Genomic DNA, 18,378 nt, shown 5'->3' with positions numbered 1-18,378 from the left:
AAAAAAAAAAAAAAAAATCTGTAACCGTGGTCATTTCCTGTCTCTGGCCTAAAACAGCAGCCATCCCACATAAATGACCAAAACTAATATATTCTGTGTCATGTTGAAAGCAGCAGCTCATCACTGGGTGTGCCAGTGGAAACATCTAAAAGCAGCTCACTCTTCCTGTTATTCGAGGTTATTTTCACCACAAGGTTCATGCCGCTCTTTGCCACACATGGCCTCTCTGTTTTTATGTGGCTTCCTTTATAAAAACCACCACCAAATTTTGTTAACGGTTGCTTAGTCAGTTTAAAACCGGACAATAGCTCACAGGCTTAATCTTGCTCATTATTTCTGTGCAGGCCACCGCAGAGCTGAAGGCTAATGAGGGTCATGAGCCAGGAAATCTCTCATTTGTTTAATTGACATTGACTTTATTAATGTTTCAATTCAGCAGCTCATCTCCCTCCATCAGAGCTCTGATCTATAGCTCTCTTTATTCGTTTCTTATTGATGAAGACTCTGCTATATCCGTTGCACAGAATTGCATCTGTGTGTCCAGAGGAGTCGTTCTTCACAGTGCTGTTTCTCTGCCTGTAAACCGCTCTCGTTCTTTCAGAGGTCTGTTTACATTCAGATGCTTTCTGCTGTTTCTCTAGCATCATTTATTGTTTCACAGCACTGCAGCATTATGATTGGAGGGGTTAGTCATCATTTAGACGTTGGAAACAGCAGCTGAGCTTCTGTTGAACACAAACGAAGATATTTTGAAGAATGTTGGTAACCAAACAGCAGCCATTGACTTAAATAGTAGGGGGAAAATACTATTGAAGTCAGTGGCAACCACCAACTGTTTGGTTACCAACATTCTTGTCTTGTAGTTGCTAGGTCACTATTAGCAGGTGTTACTCACATCTCTGTAAAGGTCTTGTATGTAATTTTTTGACTGTATTGAAGCATAAAATACCATATGTTTGCAGATATTTCACTTACGTGTTTGTCCAAAAAACAATGCTACAGCCAGTTATTCTGCTTTGAAATGTGTGTTCCGTGTCGGAATGTCTGTTTTTGTTTTGGTCTGTGTGACTCCGCCCACTGCCTGTTTACCCAATAGTATTCCGACACCCCTGGTTGCCAGTTGTTGGAAAACGCAGCGTATTGCAGCCATGGAAACCAGCAAACAAACTGGGTCAGACATGCAGATTCTGCCCGACCTAAAAAGCCTCGGCACCCATCTAAAAAGCTCTATGACCAGAGGCATATTAAAACGGTCTTGTAGTATTATAGTATTAAGGCTTGTCATCTTCCATTGTCATTTGCGCCCATTCCTGTTGCGTGTCCTCAATCTGGCAACCCGCATGAGCGTCGAGTCTGAGGAGGAACAACTCTCTCCAGTGTTTTGAATTTTCAACCGCTAGCTGTCAATATTATAGACTGCACTTTTAAATGTAAATCTATGCGTTTTTTTCCATCTGTTTTGTTGTCTACCAAGCAAGAGTCATATGTCAGATCACTTATAAAAGTAACAGCACACCTCCACTCAGTGGTTATCAATCAAAGTCATTCTTACCTTACACACTAAAGTTTAATATTTAGCATTAAGGGCTTCTCGATCCTCTTCCAGAGGGCCACATTACAGCACATGCCACATCCACCCAAAAATGGCCTATTATGTTAACACTGTGATTATATCTCTCTGACTGAACTACTAATTGCTCATTTTGCTTTACAAATTACTGTGGTCTATTTGTGGAGTCTGATCTCTTCATTTCCATGCATAAGCATTAGAATAATGCTCTATTTCTCACTTTCTCATTCATTTTTTTTTCTTTCAGCTCACAAAGGGACAGAAATACTCTCCCAAAGAAAGGCTTAAGGTACTTATCATTTAACTTTCATGATGGTGCTCCTCTTGATGGGGCAAATGGTTTGATGTAGTAAATCCATGAAGTAACGTCACACCCTCATGTCCCATCAGCCAGCACATCTCCTCGCAGGCTGAGGAGGACAGTAAAGAGAGACGTCACTCGCACACTATAGTAAGCCTGACTGAGACCAACAGTCCGCCGCAGTTCCCTTCACCCATACTGACAGGAAAAGCACCACTGACGAGCATCAGTAAGTGACTGAACACTTCAGAGGCTTTCTGGAACATTCTTAAGATGGAGAATTTATTGTTAATATCTTGGAGTTTGATCGTTTAAAAAATATATATATATATATATATATATAAAATTTAAAATTATTTTTTATAAAATACTTGTAAATATTTTATAATTAAAAGTGTTTTTAGAAATGTAAAATATACATTTGAGTTGAAAAGAATTGAGAATTTTTTTTATTTAAAACAAAAAATATTTTTTAATAAAATACTTGAAATATTTTTGAAATAAAAATTAAATATATAATTAACATATATTACACAAACACATACACTCATACACAGATAAAGTATTATTATTTTGATCGCTGTAAAAATATGGTTTCTTTAAACATTTCTTGCAGTTATTTACACTCTCTTTGACCAAAAATTATTCTAAAGAATATACAGTATATTTTAAAGACAGCATTGATTAACATTTAGAACATTCAACTATCATAATTGGAAATATATTTCAGAAACAGAATAAATGGCTATTTTTTGTTTCTAACAATAAATTCTGGGGAAAAAAAGTTTTTGTAAAATTGCATTTACATTAATTGATTTTACAGGCAGTATGCAGGGCACCTTTATCTAATGTTACTGTGCTTTATATCATATATAACCTCTGTCTCTCTCTGCTGTCTGTTATGTGCAGTAGCACCCAGCCCCACCTCAGGAACGCCAAGAATGACCAGATCCAACAGCATCCCCACTCACGAGGCCAGTTTTGAGCTGTATCAGGGCTCTCCTCTGGGCAGCACCCTATCGCTCGCCGAGCGACCCAAGAGCATGATCCGATCCGGCTCCTTCAGAGACAGAGAAGCCTGCGATGACGGTGAGACTCTGGGTTCATATGGTACAGTCTACATGAGGCGTACAGATGAAATATCTGGACTGGCAAAGGTTGCAAGAATCCCAAAATGGACAAAATATTACTATCGTCGCCTTTGAATCAAAATGTCTGCAAAAATGACTCTCTAACTATTTTTGTGCTGAAACATAGCTCTGTAAACTAAATGTGACTCAACAAATGGTAAAACACAACGCAGGATATGTACGATAAATAATCTGAATTTGCTGCATCGTAGGATTTAGGTATTTTAATGCTTTTAAACTCACACTTGTGTGTATTTCTCTCTTTTTCCACCTGCAGTTCATGGCTCAGTGCTCTCACTGGCGTCTAATGCCTCCTCCAGCTACTCCTCAGTAAGTATCCCAGCACTTTCCTTCCCTCCAGAGCTTCACACACGTGCCATACGGCGCTAGACTGTCACGAGTGAAACTGCCCGTCTGCTCCTGCTGATTTATTGGAGCCTCACAGCAGGGAGACTAGAAGAAGCGTTCTCTGCTTTCCTTACTGAAAATGGAGCTGTTACTTGAACTGCTGCACATGACTGGGTGCTGATGTGAGCTATAGCCTGGATAAAGAACAGACCTGTTTTTGTACAAAAAAAACAGATTCTCACCGCACAGTATAAACAACGATATTTAAAAATAAAAATGTGTCAAATATGTATTTCATTCACTGATTCACTCATAAGTACATACACAGCTGTTAACCCATATGGCATGTAAATAATGAAACAATTTAGCAATGATTTATTAAAAACACATTTAATGTCATTACTATCTAGGGCTGCAAAATTTATTAAATTAAAATCAAGTCTATTTTAAAATCCAGAACTTACCGAACACCCCAAACAAAAGGTGCGTTAGACTTAAAGCAGCGCTGCGGGTGTATGATATCAAAGCACCCATTAACCGATCGGTCTGCTCAGCGCCGCTTTAAGTCGAACACACCTAATGCCGTCTGCTGGACTAAGCGCTCTCATTCTTGCGTGTACATATAATTTAATTTTCTCCACCTGCAAACTCACAAGAAGCTCATAAAAGGCACTTGCTCCACGTTTGCCCTCTGCTCATTTTGTTTTGGTTAAACAGCGTCGTCAAATCATGTCGCATCTTGTCATTACTTCCTGTTTTTGGTTCGTTTAGAAGTATTTGGTCCGTGTTGCGTTCATATTTGATTCGAACCTTACCAGAGTTCATTTGGAAGCGGACCGAGACCCATCTTTTCAGCGGTCTCGGTCCGCTTGTTTGGTGCGCACCAGGGTTCGGATGGCAGCGTTCACACTTACTCAAACGAACCGCACTAACAGAGCAATCGCACCAGGGTTCGTTTTAATCGAACCAAACATGCCAAGTGTGAACGCACCCTAATATAATTTTTTCACAGATTTTCAAGTCAGCTGAAAGTGGTCTCAATTTAGTTCCTTTAAAAAGAACAAGTGTGAACACACTTATGTTTATTTATTTATTTAGCTTTGACATCAAAGCACTGTGAGTGCTTTAAATCGTTATTATGTTGCCATTCAAAAGCACAGTATTTGTCAAAATAATTTGACCAAATCATGCAGCCCTGTCTTAGATCTTTTTCATTTGTATTTCTGTTTTTCATCACTATGAACTTCCATTTCTTTAGCATCTTACTATCTATCTGTCGTTCTTTTCTTCCGTGCTTCTCTCAGGCGGAGGAGAGAATACAGGGTGAGGTGAGTGTCTCTCTCTCTCTCTGATTTTCCCTCTCTGTCATTCAGGAGTTAATTACAGTCATATTAATAACCTGTTTTTGTCATACATGTTCTCAGAATTTATAACAGCTCAAGTCAGCTAATGTTAGGAGCTGATGAACTAACACATTGATTCAAAGCCTTTAACTGCCATTAGCTGTCCAGAAGGCTGTTATGGGATTCCTCTGCTGTGTTTTTGTCAAGTTAATGTTTCATTCAATCATGACTTAAGGAAACGAGTAGCTAACCACGTGTCACATGTTGTTATTTATAATTTCCTCCATGTTCTGTGTTTTGTAACTATAAAGGCCTATTCACATCAGATGGGATAAAACAAACACCAAATAAAAAAATAGAATAAGAAATAAAATATTATATAATTCAAAATAATTTAGTAATTCAAATATTTGTACTCTTGACGTTGATTTTTTTCAAGGCTTTTTTATGAGAAATACTTTGATATCTAAATGAAGACCAAACATTTTATTCAGCATAAACAATTAAGGAAATTACCTTGCTTCAGAATAAAAAATATCATTTTATTTAATTGGTGAATTAAAATTGTAAATAGCAATAAATTGCCACATTTTTGTCATTTTATATGGAACTTGGCTATCTTTCATTTATATGAATAAAACAGCATCCAAACAATTAAGAAAATTACCTTGATTCAGAATAAAAAATCCGGTTTAAAATTGTAAATAGCTAAGTTTGTCATTTTATATGAAACCTGGATATCTATAATTTATATTAATTAAAAAAAATCTTTAGCATCCAAACAATTAAGAAAATATCTTTAGCATCCAAACAATTAAGAAAATATAAGTATATAATTTTATTGAATTACTCAGTTTAAATTCATTTATAAATAAGTATAAAAAACAGTATCCAAACAATTAAAAAAATAAAATAAAATAATCCTTTCAAATGAAAAAAAAAAAAAGTATCACTGCAGTATGATTTTTTAGACTTGGCACATTGCATTGTCTAGTTTTAGTATATCGTGGTTGTGGTGCTGTTGTTTCATATCCTGGTGGGAATAGGCTTTCGTTGTTTCATGAGTCTGTCTACTTGATCTATGGATGCAAAACGAAGGTGTCTCACCGAGTTACTTCCAAAAATCTCTAAGAGATGTACCTGAAGTTTTGCATTCCAAGCCTGAAGGCTTGAAGTGAGTCTGATTTTACTCATCGTGTGTGTCGTTCTGGTCTGCCGTGCATCATAGTATGTGAACATACTCACCATTTGTTTTTCTGTTGTCTTCAGTTGCATATATAGAGTTTATCAGCCTGTTCCAAATAGAGAAAATATAAACAGACACAGTTGCTATTGGGAGTGTTAAATATCATCTGTCACAGTTTTCCAGCAGCTGCAGTGAGCTTCAGTTCCTGGAGCTTGAACAGTTCAGTCTGACTGTAATACTGTAATTTAGGAGAAACATTTCAGATTTATGTCAAAGTAAATAACGTGATCGTTTAGAGGAATAGTTCACCAAAAATGAAAATTGTCATCATTTACTCCTGCAGACAATCCTGTATGATTTGTTTTCTTCCATGGAACACAAAAGCAGACATTCAGCAGAATGAGTTTTTTTCTGCTCTGTTCTGCTTTAATCATTCAGTGAAATTCAATGGCAAGCTCAAAAATGACAATATAAAAGTAGCCCATATGAACTTTAGAGAGCTTTATTAGAGAACATTTTCAGTCAATTAACGACCGTTTCTCATATAAAGCTATCATATGACTTTAGAGGACTTGAAAAGTAGTGTTACATGGACTATGGAGTGCTTTTATGATATTTTTACTGTGCTGTTTTGTCATTTTTCTGGAGCTCGAAGGTCCTCAGTTGACATTTGCGATCATTGTATGGAAAAGAGCAGCCTAACATGTCCTTCTCTTATTCGCAACAAACAAAGTCAGGTTTGGCACACCATGAGGAAGAGTAATGATGACAGAATTCACATTTCCGGGTGAACTGTTCCTTTAGATTTGATGCAGCTTAATGTCATGAATTCTTTGTTGGTTAATAACTTTGTGCGGTTCTTCACAGCAAATCCGTAAGCTGAGGAGGGAGCTGGAGTCTTCACAGGAGAAGGTGGCCAATCTGACCTCACAGCTGTCTGCTAATGTAAGTGTACACTGTCAAACACATATGACACTTCTATTCTATTTTGTATGTAAACCACTGTTTCAAAGGTTATTCTATTCATGAAAGAGTCCTGAAAAAAAAAAAAGTCAGTTTCCACAAAGACAATTAAGCAGCAAACCTCAACATTGATAATAATCATGATTTCTGAAGGATCATGTGACACTGAAGACTGAAATTCAGCTTTGCATCACATACATTTCAGAATATTTCTATATTTCACAATATCACATTTTTACTTCGATCAAATGAATGCAGCCCTAGTGAGCATAAGAGACTTTCAGAAACATAAAAAAATCGAACACACACCAAACTTTTGAACAGTCGTGTGTATTTTTCTTTAACATTCCAATTATTATTTAATATTATCTTGATTATATCATAGTCACATGTAATGCGAATAAATGGATTTTTTTTTTTTTTCCCAGGCCAACCTGGTGGCAGCGTTTGAGCAGAGTCTGACCCTCATGACCTCTCGACTCCAGAACCTCTCCTTCGGTGCTGAGCAGAAGGTACGATCAAGCGATCCCTAAAACAAGCCAAAACTCCTGTAATCATCTCAGTTCTACCATTTACGGCTTATTGGTAACAGTTACAGCATTAGCATTTCATTTCATGATGGAGTAGGATACTTGATCTGCCAAAGCAATACAGGTTCTCTACCACTGACTTCATGCAAGCACACTAGAGCACCAAAACCAAACCTTTTTGAAGTTGTAAATAACACAAAAGGTCATTGGAGTATGTTTTACAAGAAAATAGTTCCTTCTGTCTTTCTACTTCAAAATTTCTTGTTTAATTTCATGTTACTTGACATTTCTTTGTCATTATTTTTGAAATTTAGTAATTTCTGAGTAAAAATGTTTTTTTTTTTCAGTGTGTTATCATAGTTTAAAAACAGAAATCAAACCATTTTTTGGTATTTCTAATTTCTTTAGATTGGTCCATGTGTATGAAGCATACTACCCAAACCTCATCTGTCCTTTTACCGCCCAAATTTAGATCAATATGTGTAACCTCACAGAGTCACTGAGAGCGAAAGAGCAAATATGGGTCAAATTAGGGCTGAATGGATGTTGGGGGTTGCTGGCTTTTCATTTACTCACAAAAGGGTCACTGCGCTATATGTGCCATACTCCAAATTTTCAACTTCATGATTTGCCTTTGGCTAAATTAACGCAGGAGGGTTTAGAAATGAAACGCTGACTTTCATGCCACATTGCCCTCTGTAAAAGAGGCAGCCGGTCTAGAGGCAGTGACCCGGATTCACTGTTTCATTCCAGTGACTGTGACCCTACAGATTGTTTGAGTGATTCAGAGAAAGCAAATGATGTTGAGGTACCAGTGATGCACAGCTGGAGGAGCTTTTGTAGACGTCCCTGTGGCTTCGCCTGTCGTAAATGCCATTGGTCAAGTGCAGGCAGTAAATCATTGCGCAAAGCAGAAGTGAACCTACATTTGTTTGGAAAACCGTCAGTAGCAGCGCTTTGGGGAATGCTGTTTCAGTGTTTATGCTTTAAATGGATGAGCACAGACTAAACACATCTGGGGTTTTTTGTCTCTATAGGACAGTGAATTACTGGACCTTAGAGAAACAATCGACAACCTTAAGACCAAGAACATGGAGGCGCAGGCCGTCATCCATGTGGCACTCAATAACCCAGATGTGGCCCCCAAAGGTGAAGACCGCAAACATGCACCTCAAATGGAGTTTTAGCTCAATATACGATGAATATTACCAGACAAATGTTCTTTATTCCTTCTTTCAGAGTTGCGAATCAGGAGGCAGAACTCATCCGAGAGCATCTCTAGTCTGAACAGCATTACCAGCCACTCCAGTGTGGGCAGCCTGAAAGACGACGCCAAGAAGAAGAAGAAAAAGAACTGGGTAAGCATAAAAAAGAGCCTAAAATGGAATTATAGTGACTGTTATTATCTGCTAGTGCATAACCATGGTTTTCACCTATTCTTCTTCTCTTGTAAATCTCTATGGTCTATGAGGTAAGTTTATCCTCTCATGTCATCATGTGTTGTTTCTAACCACTCTGCAAATCTCCGTGTCCTCAAGTTTTCATCGGCGCAGCTCCTCTGACAGTCACTGTTGCTTATACTTTCATATGTGTAAAATTTTATGTGTTACAAATGTTAAGGGGTGAATTCACTAAGCAGAGAGCACCGATATATCACCATAATGGCATCAGCCTTTATGTTTCTTTTTCTGTTTGGTCAATCAGTGTTGAGAGCAGTACTTTTATTTTGACAGCATATTCATGCTGTATTCACTGTGTATTGTGTGTGAAATTGCCTTTATTCGGTCTTTATTTGAGAAAATATGACTTACCAGATTACTGAATGCACCGTTGGTTACAGAGTTTGCTTTGTGTGTTTTTTTTTCTTCTTTATGAAATACTATAAGTCTACAGAGGATGCTATAATTTACATTTATAAATTACATTTTACAGATTTATCAAATTAAAATATATTTTAATTATTTCAGATTTTAGTAAATGTTATGTAAAACATATATACATTTCTTTGAAAAAAAAAGTTTTACAATATTTAAATGCAATATCATTACCATATTTAAAATCATATAGGGCTATATCGGCCAACCTACTCTGCAATATATACAAATCGGCCATTCAAAATCCATATTGGTCGACCTTTAGTTAACACATGGTATTTTTAGTGCAAAACCCTTGTTTTTTTCACACCTGTAACCAGCTCCTAAGAACTGATGGGGACCCACAAGATTATGCAAATGTGCCATGACATGAATTGCATTAATTACTTTAGCGCATCAGGCATTTCAACAACTTATAAAGTGGTGTAAGTAACAATCAGTGGGCTCCATTCTTTCTTGGTTAATTCCCTCTAGAATGCTATTTTACTAATACTGCAAAACATGTGGAAACACATGTGTATGTCTCATATGGCTATGACGGAAGAAGAAGAAAACAAACAAGAATGAAGCTGCAGCTGAACACTCACAATAACTCTGGCACGTAGAGACAGATCACTTTGCATGTTGAAATAATCTGTTACAGTTCTTTGGTATTTTACCTGTTTTATTTTTTGTGGTTCAAGGCTGTAAGCTCTTTTATAGGAATGAATGCATCACGTATAACTATCCACACCAACAATCCACCCGAGTGTTTCAAGTGCCCTTGTTAAAAAACATCTGTCCTTTTCTCTTGTGCTGTTCTTTCTGTCCCTTTGTTCTTGAAGTATCTCCATACAAAGTAACTTGTTTTGATAGAAATTAATACTTTTATTCCGCAAAGATGCAATAAATTGATCAAAAGTGACAGTATAGACATGAATAATTTTACAAAAGATTTCCATTTACAATAAATGCTGTTTTTTGAATGTTCTACTTTTAATATTGATAAGAAATGTTTCTTGAGCATCAAATCAGCATATTAAAGTGATTTCTGAAGGATCATGTGACACTGAAGACTGAAGTAATTCAGCTTTGCATCACAGGAATAAATAACATTTGAAAATATATTAAAATAGAGCACAGTTATTTTAAATTGTAATAATATTTCACAATATTACTGTTTTTACTATATTTTTGATCAAATAAGACGTATTTTACATTTGAACTTTAGAACAGTAGTGTAAATTAATAAACTTTAAATGAATAAAAAATCAGAATAAACATTTCTTCTTGTATTTGTGAAGTACTTCAGTGTATTTTAAGTTCTGTCTTTCTCTCGGTTTCTCTGTAGTTACGAAGTTCTTTTGGCAAGGCGTTCAGCATTAAGAAGGGCGCTAAAGATGGCTCTATGTACTCTGATATTGAAGAGATCGCCACTCCAGACTCTTCTGCACCTAACTCACCAAAACTGGGTCATGAAGAGGGAGAGAACCCGCCCACTTCCCTCCCATCCAGCCAATCAGCCACTTCCTCTGTGTGAGTAAAGTTCTCATGCGCCAATCACAATATCAGAAGACGATCAAGCAAAAATGGGCGATTTCACTTTTGAAATGCAGCAGCAATTGGACTATTACACCCTTTAGACTGCTTTAAAGTGTTACCACATTTTAAACAGTGATGACATTGTGTTCTAACAGGATCCATGAAAGTAACGAGGAAAACGAGAGTGATGAGAAGATGGTGTCAGAGCTGCGGTCTGAGCTGTGGGAGAAAGAGATGAAACTGACAGACATCCGGCTAGAAGCGCTGAGCTCAGCACATCAGCTGGAGCAGCTACGAGAAGCCATGAACAACATGCATGTTAGTGTCCCGTTTAGTAACGTTTTGGCATTTTATGACTTTAAATGTAATCAATTTTTCAATTTTTAATAAATTTAATTTAACTTTTGCAGGTTAATATCTTTTCCTCTCAACCTGTTTTTTGTGACCCTGCTGCCGCACTGAGCATTCCTTGTCCAATGCTCTTGATTTAGCTATTTCTATTGTATTGCATCCTTCACATGGGCATTTAATTACATTTTTGACTTTTCAGTGTGATAAATCTCTTTTTTGGCCCATTTTACTTGTAGAAGAAAACCTGCTTAATAATTATAAATCTGAAAATAAGGTGTTTTTCATTTCCAGCCCTTGTTAACAATTATATATCACTTATAAATGGTTGTATACTAAAGAATATCGACTTGCCTAATAATTATGAATCAGAATCAGAATGAGCTTTATTGCCAGGTATGTTTACACATACGAGGAATTTGTTTTAGTGACAGAAGCTCCACAGTGCAACAGAATGACAGTTACAACACAGGACATAGATAATAAAAAGAATAATATACAAATATACAAAATAGACAATGTACAAAATAGCAAAAACACAATATATAATATAGACAATATAGACAATTTTGTATGTAAATGTATTGTTTGTATGGATGTATTGATTTCTGGGCCTGGTGCCTTTCTTCTCTTGTTCTTTCTGAAGACCTGACGCACATCATCTTCACTGATCTGGAGTGCTGGAGGGGGGGAGAGAGGGGTTTGCCAGAGGTGTGAATGGTGTTTTTTCAAACCTGCGTGTCCCCATTCCTGCGAGCATCTTCTTTGGCCTGACGGAGCTGTCTGAGTTTTGCAGTGAACCATGGTTTGTCGTTGTTGTAGGTTAAATGAGTCCTGGTAGGAATGCACATGTCTTCACAGAAACTGATATATGATGTTACAGTCTCTGAAGCCACTGCCACTGATTCTGGATGAGCTCACAAAGACACTCCAATCAGTGAGGTCGAAGCAGGCTTGTAAATCCCGCTCTGCTTCATTAGTCCATCTTTTTACAGTCCTTAATACAGGTTTAGATGATTTCAGTTTCTGACTGTAGGTCGGTATAAGATGAGCCAAACAGTGATCAGAGAGCCCCAAAGCTGCCCGTGGGACAGAGTGATATGCATTCTTTATTGTGGTGTAACAGTGATCCAGTATATTACTGTCTCTGGTGGGACATGTAACATGCTGTCTGTATTTTGGCAGTTCACGGGAAAGATTTGCTTTATTAAAGTCTCAGAGAATGATTAAAACGGAGTCCGGGTTGTTTCTATTATGCACACACACATAATAGAAAATGGACCTTTTTTGCATGTGAAATTTCACAAATGTCACTGCAGTTAATGACTTTGCATGTGAAGCACTGCAAAGAAAACCTTAATTCAAATAAAATCTCTCATTGTAGAGGATGGTGGACAGTCTGAAGGCAGAGAACGATCAGCTGAAAACAGGAAGTGCTCCATCATCCCTTGTCCTCCCTTGCGGCCCACCTTCTACTTCCACCTCCCAGCCGTCTGGTCTGGCCAGCTTCCTGAACTCTAGCCAAACCAAACCACCCATGAGCCTCACCAAGTCCTTCAGCCTCAGCCTCAATGAGTGCTCCAACACTGGTGAGTTCCTTTAGTTGTGTCATCTGATACTGTTGTTTGCTTTAAACTTGAAAGCTTGGTGGCTCCAAGCATTGCATCCCATTACTAATCTAGATATGTCACTGTCTGATGGAGTCAAGTCATTCTTTCTATCTATCTCACAGACGTTGCTCCTATGGAGTTACTGAGTCTGCCATCTCAGAGAGACGAGGCCTTAACGCGTGTGGTGGTCCGTATAGCTGACCAGCAAGTGTCCAGAGAGGTGAACACGTGAAAACAGAATTGAGATAGCTTTAAATACATGAACATTAGATCATATGCACTAAATAAGCAATCTGATGTACAATCAGCAGGTGAGGCAGCAGGATTTCTACATCGGCTCTGTGAGGATTCATGGGAAAACGGAGTGGTCTGTGTTAGACACGGACATCTCCACAGCTTTTGGGGTAAGATCTCATTCTGTGGTGTAAAGATGGCTATAAATGTTTAAATATATGCAAAAACAAGGAAAATCTTAATTTAGTTTGCAAAAAGATGTACGTAATGTAATAATGTAATTATGTTTTACTATGCAAATAACACCATGTCATTGCTGTTGATATTTAATGGCAAACATATTATCAAAAGTCAATTGGTGATTTTCAGTATTTTTTTCCTTTATTTAATTTTTTTATTTTTTTTTATTTTATATTTATTGTAAATAGTTTTAAATATATTTTTTTATTTAATTGCTATTTTTCAATTGATATTTTATTAAAATATATGTGTGGATGTGTGTGTTTTTACTATACAGTATATTAGATAGATGGATAGATAGATAGATAGATAGATATGTAATTTAATGTAATAAATGTAATTTCATGTATTTAATTATAATATTTATTTAATCTAACGTGTTCTTTGTATTCGGACGTCAGAACTACATTTCGCAGGTGGATCCCAGTGCGAGTATGGGACTGTCTGTCGACTCTATCCACAGTTACAGTATTAATCAGAGCAGGAGGGTGCTTGGAGCCGAAGCCCCAGAAAGTTCACCCTGTGACTGTTTAAAAAAGGGTCCTGGACTCGTCACTGTCACCCTTAAAGGTGAAAAACTCACACTTTCAATCTCTCACTCTCTTAAGCAACTTCTCTTACACCTCATTTTATACACCCCGTCCTACACAGGTACAATGTGAGGCTTCAAGCGTCAAGTCGTTGTTGTGTGTTTTGCAGAGATCTAGATCTAGAGATCACAAATGCTAGTATTGTAGTGGAGCGAGATTGTGGACCAATGGGATTTGACTGTGGGCGGAGCTACTCAGTGTTTTGTGACTAAAACAGAAACCAGTTAAGAGGCAAAATGTCTTGTCATTGACACTGTCGACAGTCATGGCTGGTTACTCTATTTTGTCTACTAAATGTGTCTCCTTCCTCTTTTTGAATTGTTCTGGCACTGGCAACTGACCTCTGGTTCACCTGAACTCACTCTCCGTTCCAGGTTTTAAGGAGAAGTGTGTGGACAGTCTGGTGTTTGAGACGATTATCCCCAAGCCCATGATGCAACACTACATAAGCCTGCTTCTGAAGCACCGACGGCTGGTACTGTCGGGCCCCAGCGGCGCGGGAAAGACCTACCTCACCACCCGACTGGCTGAGTACCTGCTGGAGAGGAGCGGCCGTGACCCCGGCCCTGGCCTTATCACCACCTTCAACATGCACCAACAGACCTGCAAGGTGAAGCCTGGAAATAACACTTCCCTAGGAAACACTGACTTGTTTGGTGTGACCAGCAGTTGTAAAGCCACACTTTTTTTCTTCTCTTTCTCAGGACCTCCAGTTGTACCTGTCTAATCTGGCCAATCAGATTGACCGCGATTGTGGTGCTGAGGACATTCCATTGGTCATTATCTTGGATGATATCAGTGACGCGTCTTCCATCACTGACCTGGTCAATAGTGCACTGACCTGCAAATATCACAAATGGTGAGTGAGGAAACTCCTGTGTTAAGGAAACACTATTGTGTTATTGGTGAATCTCTCAAAAATATCACTATCATATTTTAAGGTAAAATAATATGCATATTATTTTGCTGTAGCATAGGGAAAATTAAGCAATTTCACTTTTTACTATTAAGATTATATTATTTTATTTTTTTATGACAATTAAGCACATTTTTGCCCAAGGTCTCTCTACGGTAATGTGAAACAGTACATAATACAAATCATATTTAAATTAAAACCTGCATAAATTGCACAAATGTTAACATAAATTAATAAACACTTAATTAAAATAATGCATCATTATTTCTGCATTACAGTTATGAGAATGTGGTGAAAAATATTCTTAATTTTCATGGAAATAATGTTACATAGCAAAAATTCTTAAAAAATACAAAACATTTCTAATTTTATTTTTGCAAAATATAATTTGAAATATTTATTAAATATAATTTGGGGGAGAAATATGACATGGAAGTGTTCCTGACAGACTTTGTGAAATTCACTCTTTTACAAAAGTTATTCATTGTCAAAATTAAGCTTTCCTTTGAAGTATTTTCTTGGATATTTATTTCAGTCCTTATGTCATTGGAACCACCAATCAGTCTGTTAAGATGCCATCCAATCATGGCCTGCATCTCAGCTTCAGGTAAGTTCCTCATCTCTTTAACACGAATTCATTCCAGTTTGTAGATTGTGGTAAGATAACATCATATCATCCTCATAAAGAAATTTGAAATCCCATGTCAATATTCCAACTGTACTTCATTTGTAATTTTCTGTTTGTCTGAAGAATGGTCACCTTCTCCAACAACGTGGAGCCTGCAAATGGGTTCCTAGTGCGTTACTTGCACAGGAAGTTGATCGAGGCGGAGGATGAAAGCACTGTTCACAGTGCTGAGGTGCTGAGGGTTCTGGACTGGGTGCCTAAACTCTGGTACCATCTCCATACCTTCCTGGAGAAACACAGCACCTCAGACTTCCTCATAGGTACAGCTTTACACATTCTGAATGTCTGTTTCATGCATTGCTCTTCAGGAAAAAAAAAGAAAATAAACATATTTAACCATTTATTTCAGCAAATGAATCTGAACCACGCACTGCCTTTCAAAGGTTATATTTGTATTATGGAGTTCTACGCTTCAGCTTTAGTTTTAGCACCGCTCAGACCAAGTTTCCAAAAAGATCTCAGCGATGGCTCTTGTCTTTGCAGGTCCCTGCTTCTTCCTGTCTTGTCCAGTAACGTTAGCAGAGTTTCGCTCCTGGTTTATTGACCTCTGGAACCAATCCATTATTCCTTATCTTCAGGAGGGAGCTAAGGATGGTGTGAAGGTAAGTTGTTCATAGGCGGCTGACTACTAAATCAGGGGTGTCCAATCCTTCTCCTGGATGACCACCATTCAGTAGAGTTCAGCTCCAACCCTAACTAAGCACTTCAAGCTCTTCAGGATCACTAGAAACTGTAACTGTAGGTGTTTTGGAGCTAAACTATGCAGTAAGATGGCTCTCCTCATAAGTGACCGAATTGAAACACACTTCATAAGGAGCAACTCTCTTAATGGTTACTCTTGTGCACCATACAAATAGTGTAAGAGACTCAACACTCCCAGTTGATTTCAACAGCTGCGAAGCTAACAACTCTATGCTTGTTTATCCATCTCCTGGTTTTCTGTCTGAGGTTTCTCTGTCTTTCTTTACTGTATCCCTGGTGAAAAAATACTGCTTAAGCTAGTTTGCAGGTCATTGCTGGTGTGCTTAGCCTGGTCAGACTCGTGTGGTTTTCTGTTACTACAGGGGTTCTGGGAGACCAGTAAAACATTTCAGGCTGGTTTCAGAGTTTATTCTGCCTTTTAAGGCCAGGACACACCAAGCCGGCCGTCAGCCAACATAGGGCCATCAGAGAGCATTTGACAGGCTAGTTTTTGCGACTGAAGAATGGTCACCTTCTCCAACAACGTGGAGCCTGCAAATGGGTTCCTAGTGCGTTACTTGCACAGGAAGTTGATCGAGGCGGAGGATGAAAGCACTGTTCACAGTGCTGAGGTGCTGAGGGTTCTGGACTGGGTGCCTAAACTCTGGTACCATCTCCATACCTTCCTGGAGAAACACAGCACCTCAGACTTCCTCATAGGTACAGCTTTACACATTCTGAATGTCTGTTTCATGCATTGCTCTTCAGGAAAAAAAAAGAAAATAAACATATTTAACCATTTATTTCAGCAAATGAATCTGAACCACGCACTGCCTTTCAAAGGTTATATTTGTATTATGGAGTTCTACGCTTCAGCTTTAGTTTTAGCACCGCTCAGACCAAGTTTCCAAAAAGATCTCAGCGATGGCTCTTGTCTTTGCAGGTCCCTGCTTCTTCCTGTCTTGTCCAGTAACGTTAGCAGAGTTTCGCTCCTGGTTTATTGATCTCTGGAACCAATCCATTATTCCTTATCTTCAGGAGGGAGCTAAGGATGGTGTGAAGGTAAGTTGTTCATAGGCGGCTGACTACTAAATCAGGGGTGTCCAATCCTTCTCCTGGATGACCACCAGTCAGTAGAGTTCAGCTCCAACCCTAACTAAGCACTTCAAGCTCTTCAGGATCACTAGAAACTGTAACTGTAGGTGTTTTGGAGCTAAACTATGCAGTAAGATGGCTCTCCTCATAAGTGACACTTCATAAGGAGCAACTCTCTTAATGGTTACTCTTGTGCACCATACAAATAGTGCAAGAGACTCAACACTCCCAGTTGATTTCAACAGCTGCGAAGCTAACAACTCTATGCTTGTTTATCCATCTCCATCTTGGTTTTCTGAGGTTTCTCTGTCTTTCTTTACTGTATCCCTGGTGAAAAAATACTGCTTAAGCTAGTTTGCAGGTCATTGCTGGTGTGCTTAGCCTGGTCAGACTCGTGTGGTTTTCTGTTACTACAGGGGTTCTGGGAGACCAGTAAAACATTTCAGGCTGGTTTCAGAGTTTATTCTGCCTTTTAAGGCCAGGACACACCAAGCCGGCCGTCAGCCAACATAGGGCCATCAGAGAGCATTTGACAGGCTAGTTTTTGCGATGTGTTCCACACGTCGGCTCTCGAGGGGCAATTTGCCCGATTCAACATGTTGAATATTTATCTCATATATCCTTGTTTTTTTTTTGTTTTGTTTTTTAAATGACGAATATAGACTATTGATAGCTGCTAAAATAGACATTTAACTCCTCAAAACACACATGCTAGTTTGGTGTCAGCTGTAGTCTGTGCAGTGTGTTGAAGCACAGCTTTTTGGTCCAGACACAGCTGACGCGAAGTGACTTTCGTCGCCACTAGTTCTTGGCTTACCAAGTTGGCTTGGTATGTCCCAGCCTTTACATTTTGGCCAAAAGAAGGCACTCAATAGGTTTTGGAACAGAGTTTATCTGTTACTAAAACAGTTGATTTGGTGAATCATATGACACTTATTGGGCTCTATCTGACACAATGTGGCGTCAGGCGCGACGCAAGTGTTTTTTTGCGAGTTTTAGACTGACGCAGTTATCATTTTCACGTCCTGCGCCACACTGTTTAAATAGTAAATGCATTTGCGCCCATTTGTGCGCTCACGGGCATGCTGGTCTGAAAATTAGGTGTGTTCAGACGCATTATTAGTGTGTTGCTATTTTGAGGCAACTGAAATAGACCGCTCCATTGACCAACTAAAACCTGGTCTAAAGTCAATGGCGCAGTAGTTTTTTT

General features: G+C 38.3%; 1 protein-coding gene across 1 annotated transcript in view; it reads left to right on the top strand.

Annotated features, from left to right (window-relative positions):
• The window catches only part of LOC107707368 (neuron navigator 1-like), a 172,392-nt gene that overhangs the window by 148,218 nt on the left and 5,796 nt on the right, over nt 1–18,378 (top strand). The window contains exons 11-30 of the mRNA XM_016511357.1: nt 1,818–1,859; nt 1,961–2,100; nt 2,781–2,960; nt 3,279–3,331; nt 4,654–4,677; nt 6,746–6,823; nt 7,270–7,353; nt 8,409–8,520; nt 8,611–8,729; nt 10,576–10,760; nt 10,922–11,084; nt 12,499–12,703; nt 12,847–12,944; nt 13,036–13,128; nt 13,600–13,768; nt 14,163–14,398; nt 14,493–14,647; nt 15,240–15,311; nt 15,456–15,652; nt 15,876–15,994. Of these exons, the coding sequence (XP_016366843.1) occupies nt 1,818–1,859; nt 1,961–2,100; nt 2,781–2,960; nt 3,279–3,331; nt 4,654–4,677; nt 6,746–6,823; nt 7,270–7,353; nt 8,409–8,520; nt 8,611–8,729; nt 10,576–10,760; nt 10,922–11,084; nt 12,499–12,703; nt 12,847–12,944; nt 13,036–13,128; nt 13,600–13,768; nt 14,163–14,398; nt 14,493–14,647; nt 15,240–15,311; nt 15,456–15,652; nt 15,876–15,994 (2,524 nt within the window). The remainder of the gene's footprint in view (nt 1–1,817; nt 1,860–1,960; nt 2,101–2,780; nt 2,961–3,278; nt 3,332–4,653; nt 4,678–6,745; nt 6,824–7,269; nt 7,354–8,408; nt 8,521–8,610; nt 8,730–10,575; nt 10,761–10,921; nt 11,085–12,498; nt 12,704–12,846; nt 12,945–13,035; nt 13,129–13,599; nt 13,769–14,162; nt 14,399–14,492; nt 14,648–15,239; nt 15,312–15,455; nt 15,653–15,875; nt 15,995–18,378) is intronic.

Source organism: Sinocyclocheilus rhinocerous, unplaced genomic scaffold (assembly GCF_001515625.1).
Source record: "Sinocyclocheilus rhinocerous isolate Xijiao unplaced genomic scaffold, SAMN03320098_v1.1 scaffold625, whole genome shotgun sequence".
Taxonomy (NCBI): Eukaryota; Metazoa; Chordata; class Actinopteri; order Cypriniformes; family Cyprinidae; genus Sinocyclocheilus; species Sinocyclocheilus rhinocerous.
Note: the sequence above shows the minus strand (reverse complement) of the source record. Positions and strands in the feature narration are given on the sequence as shown.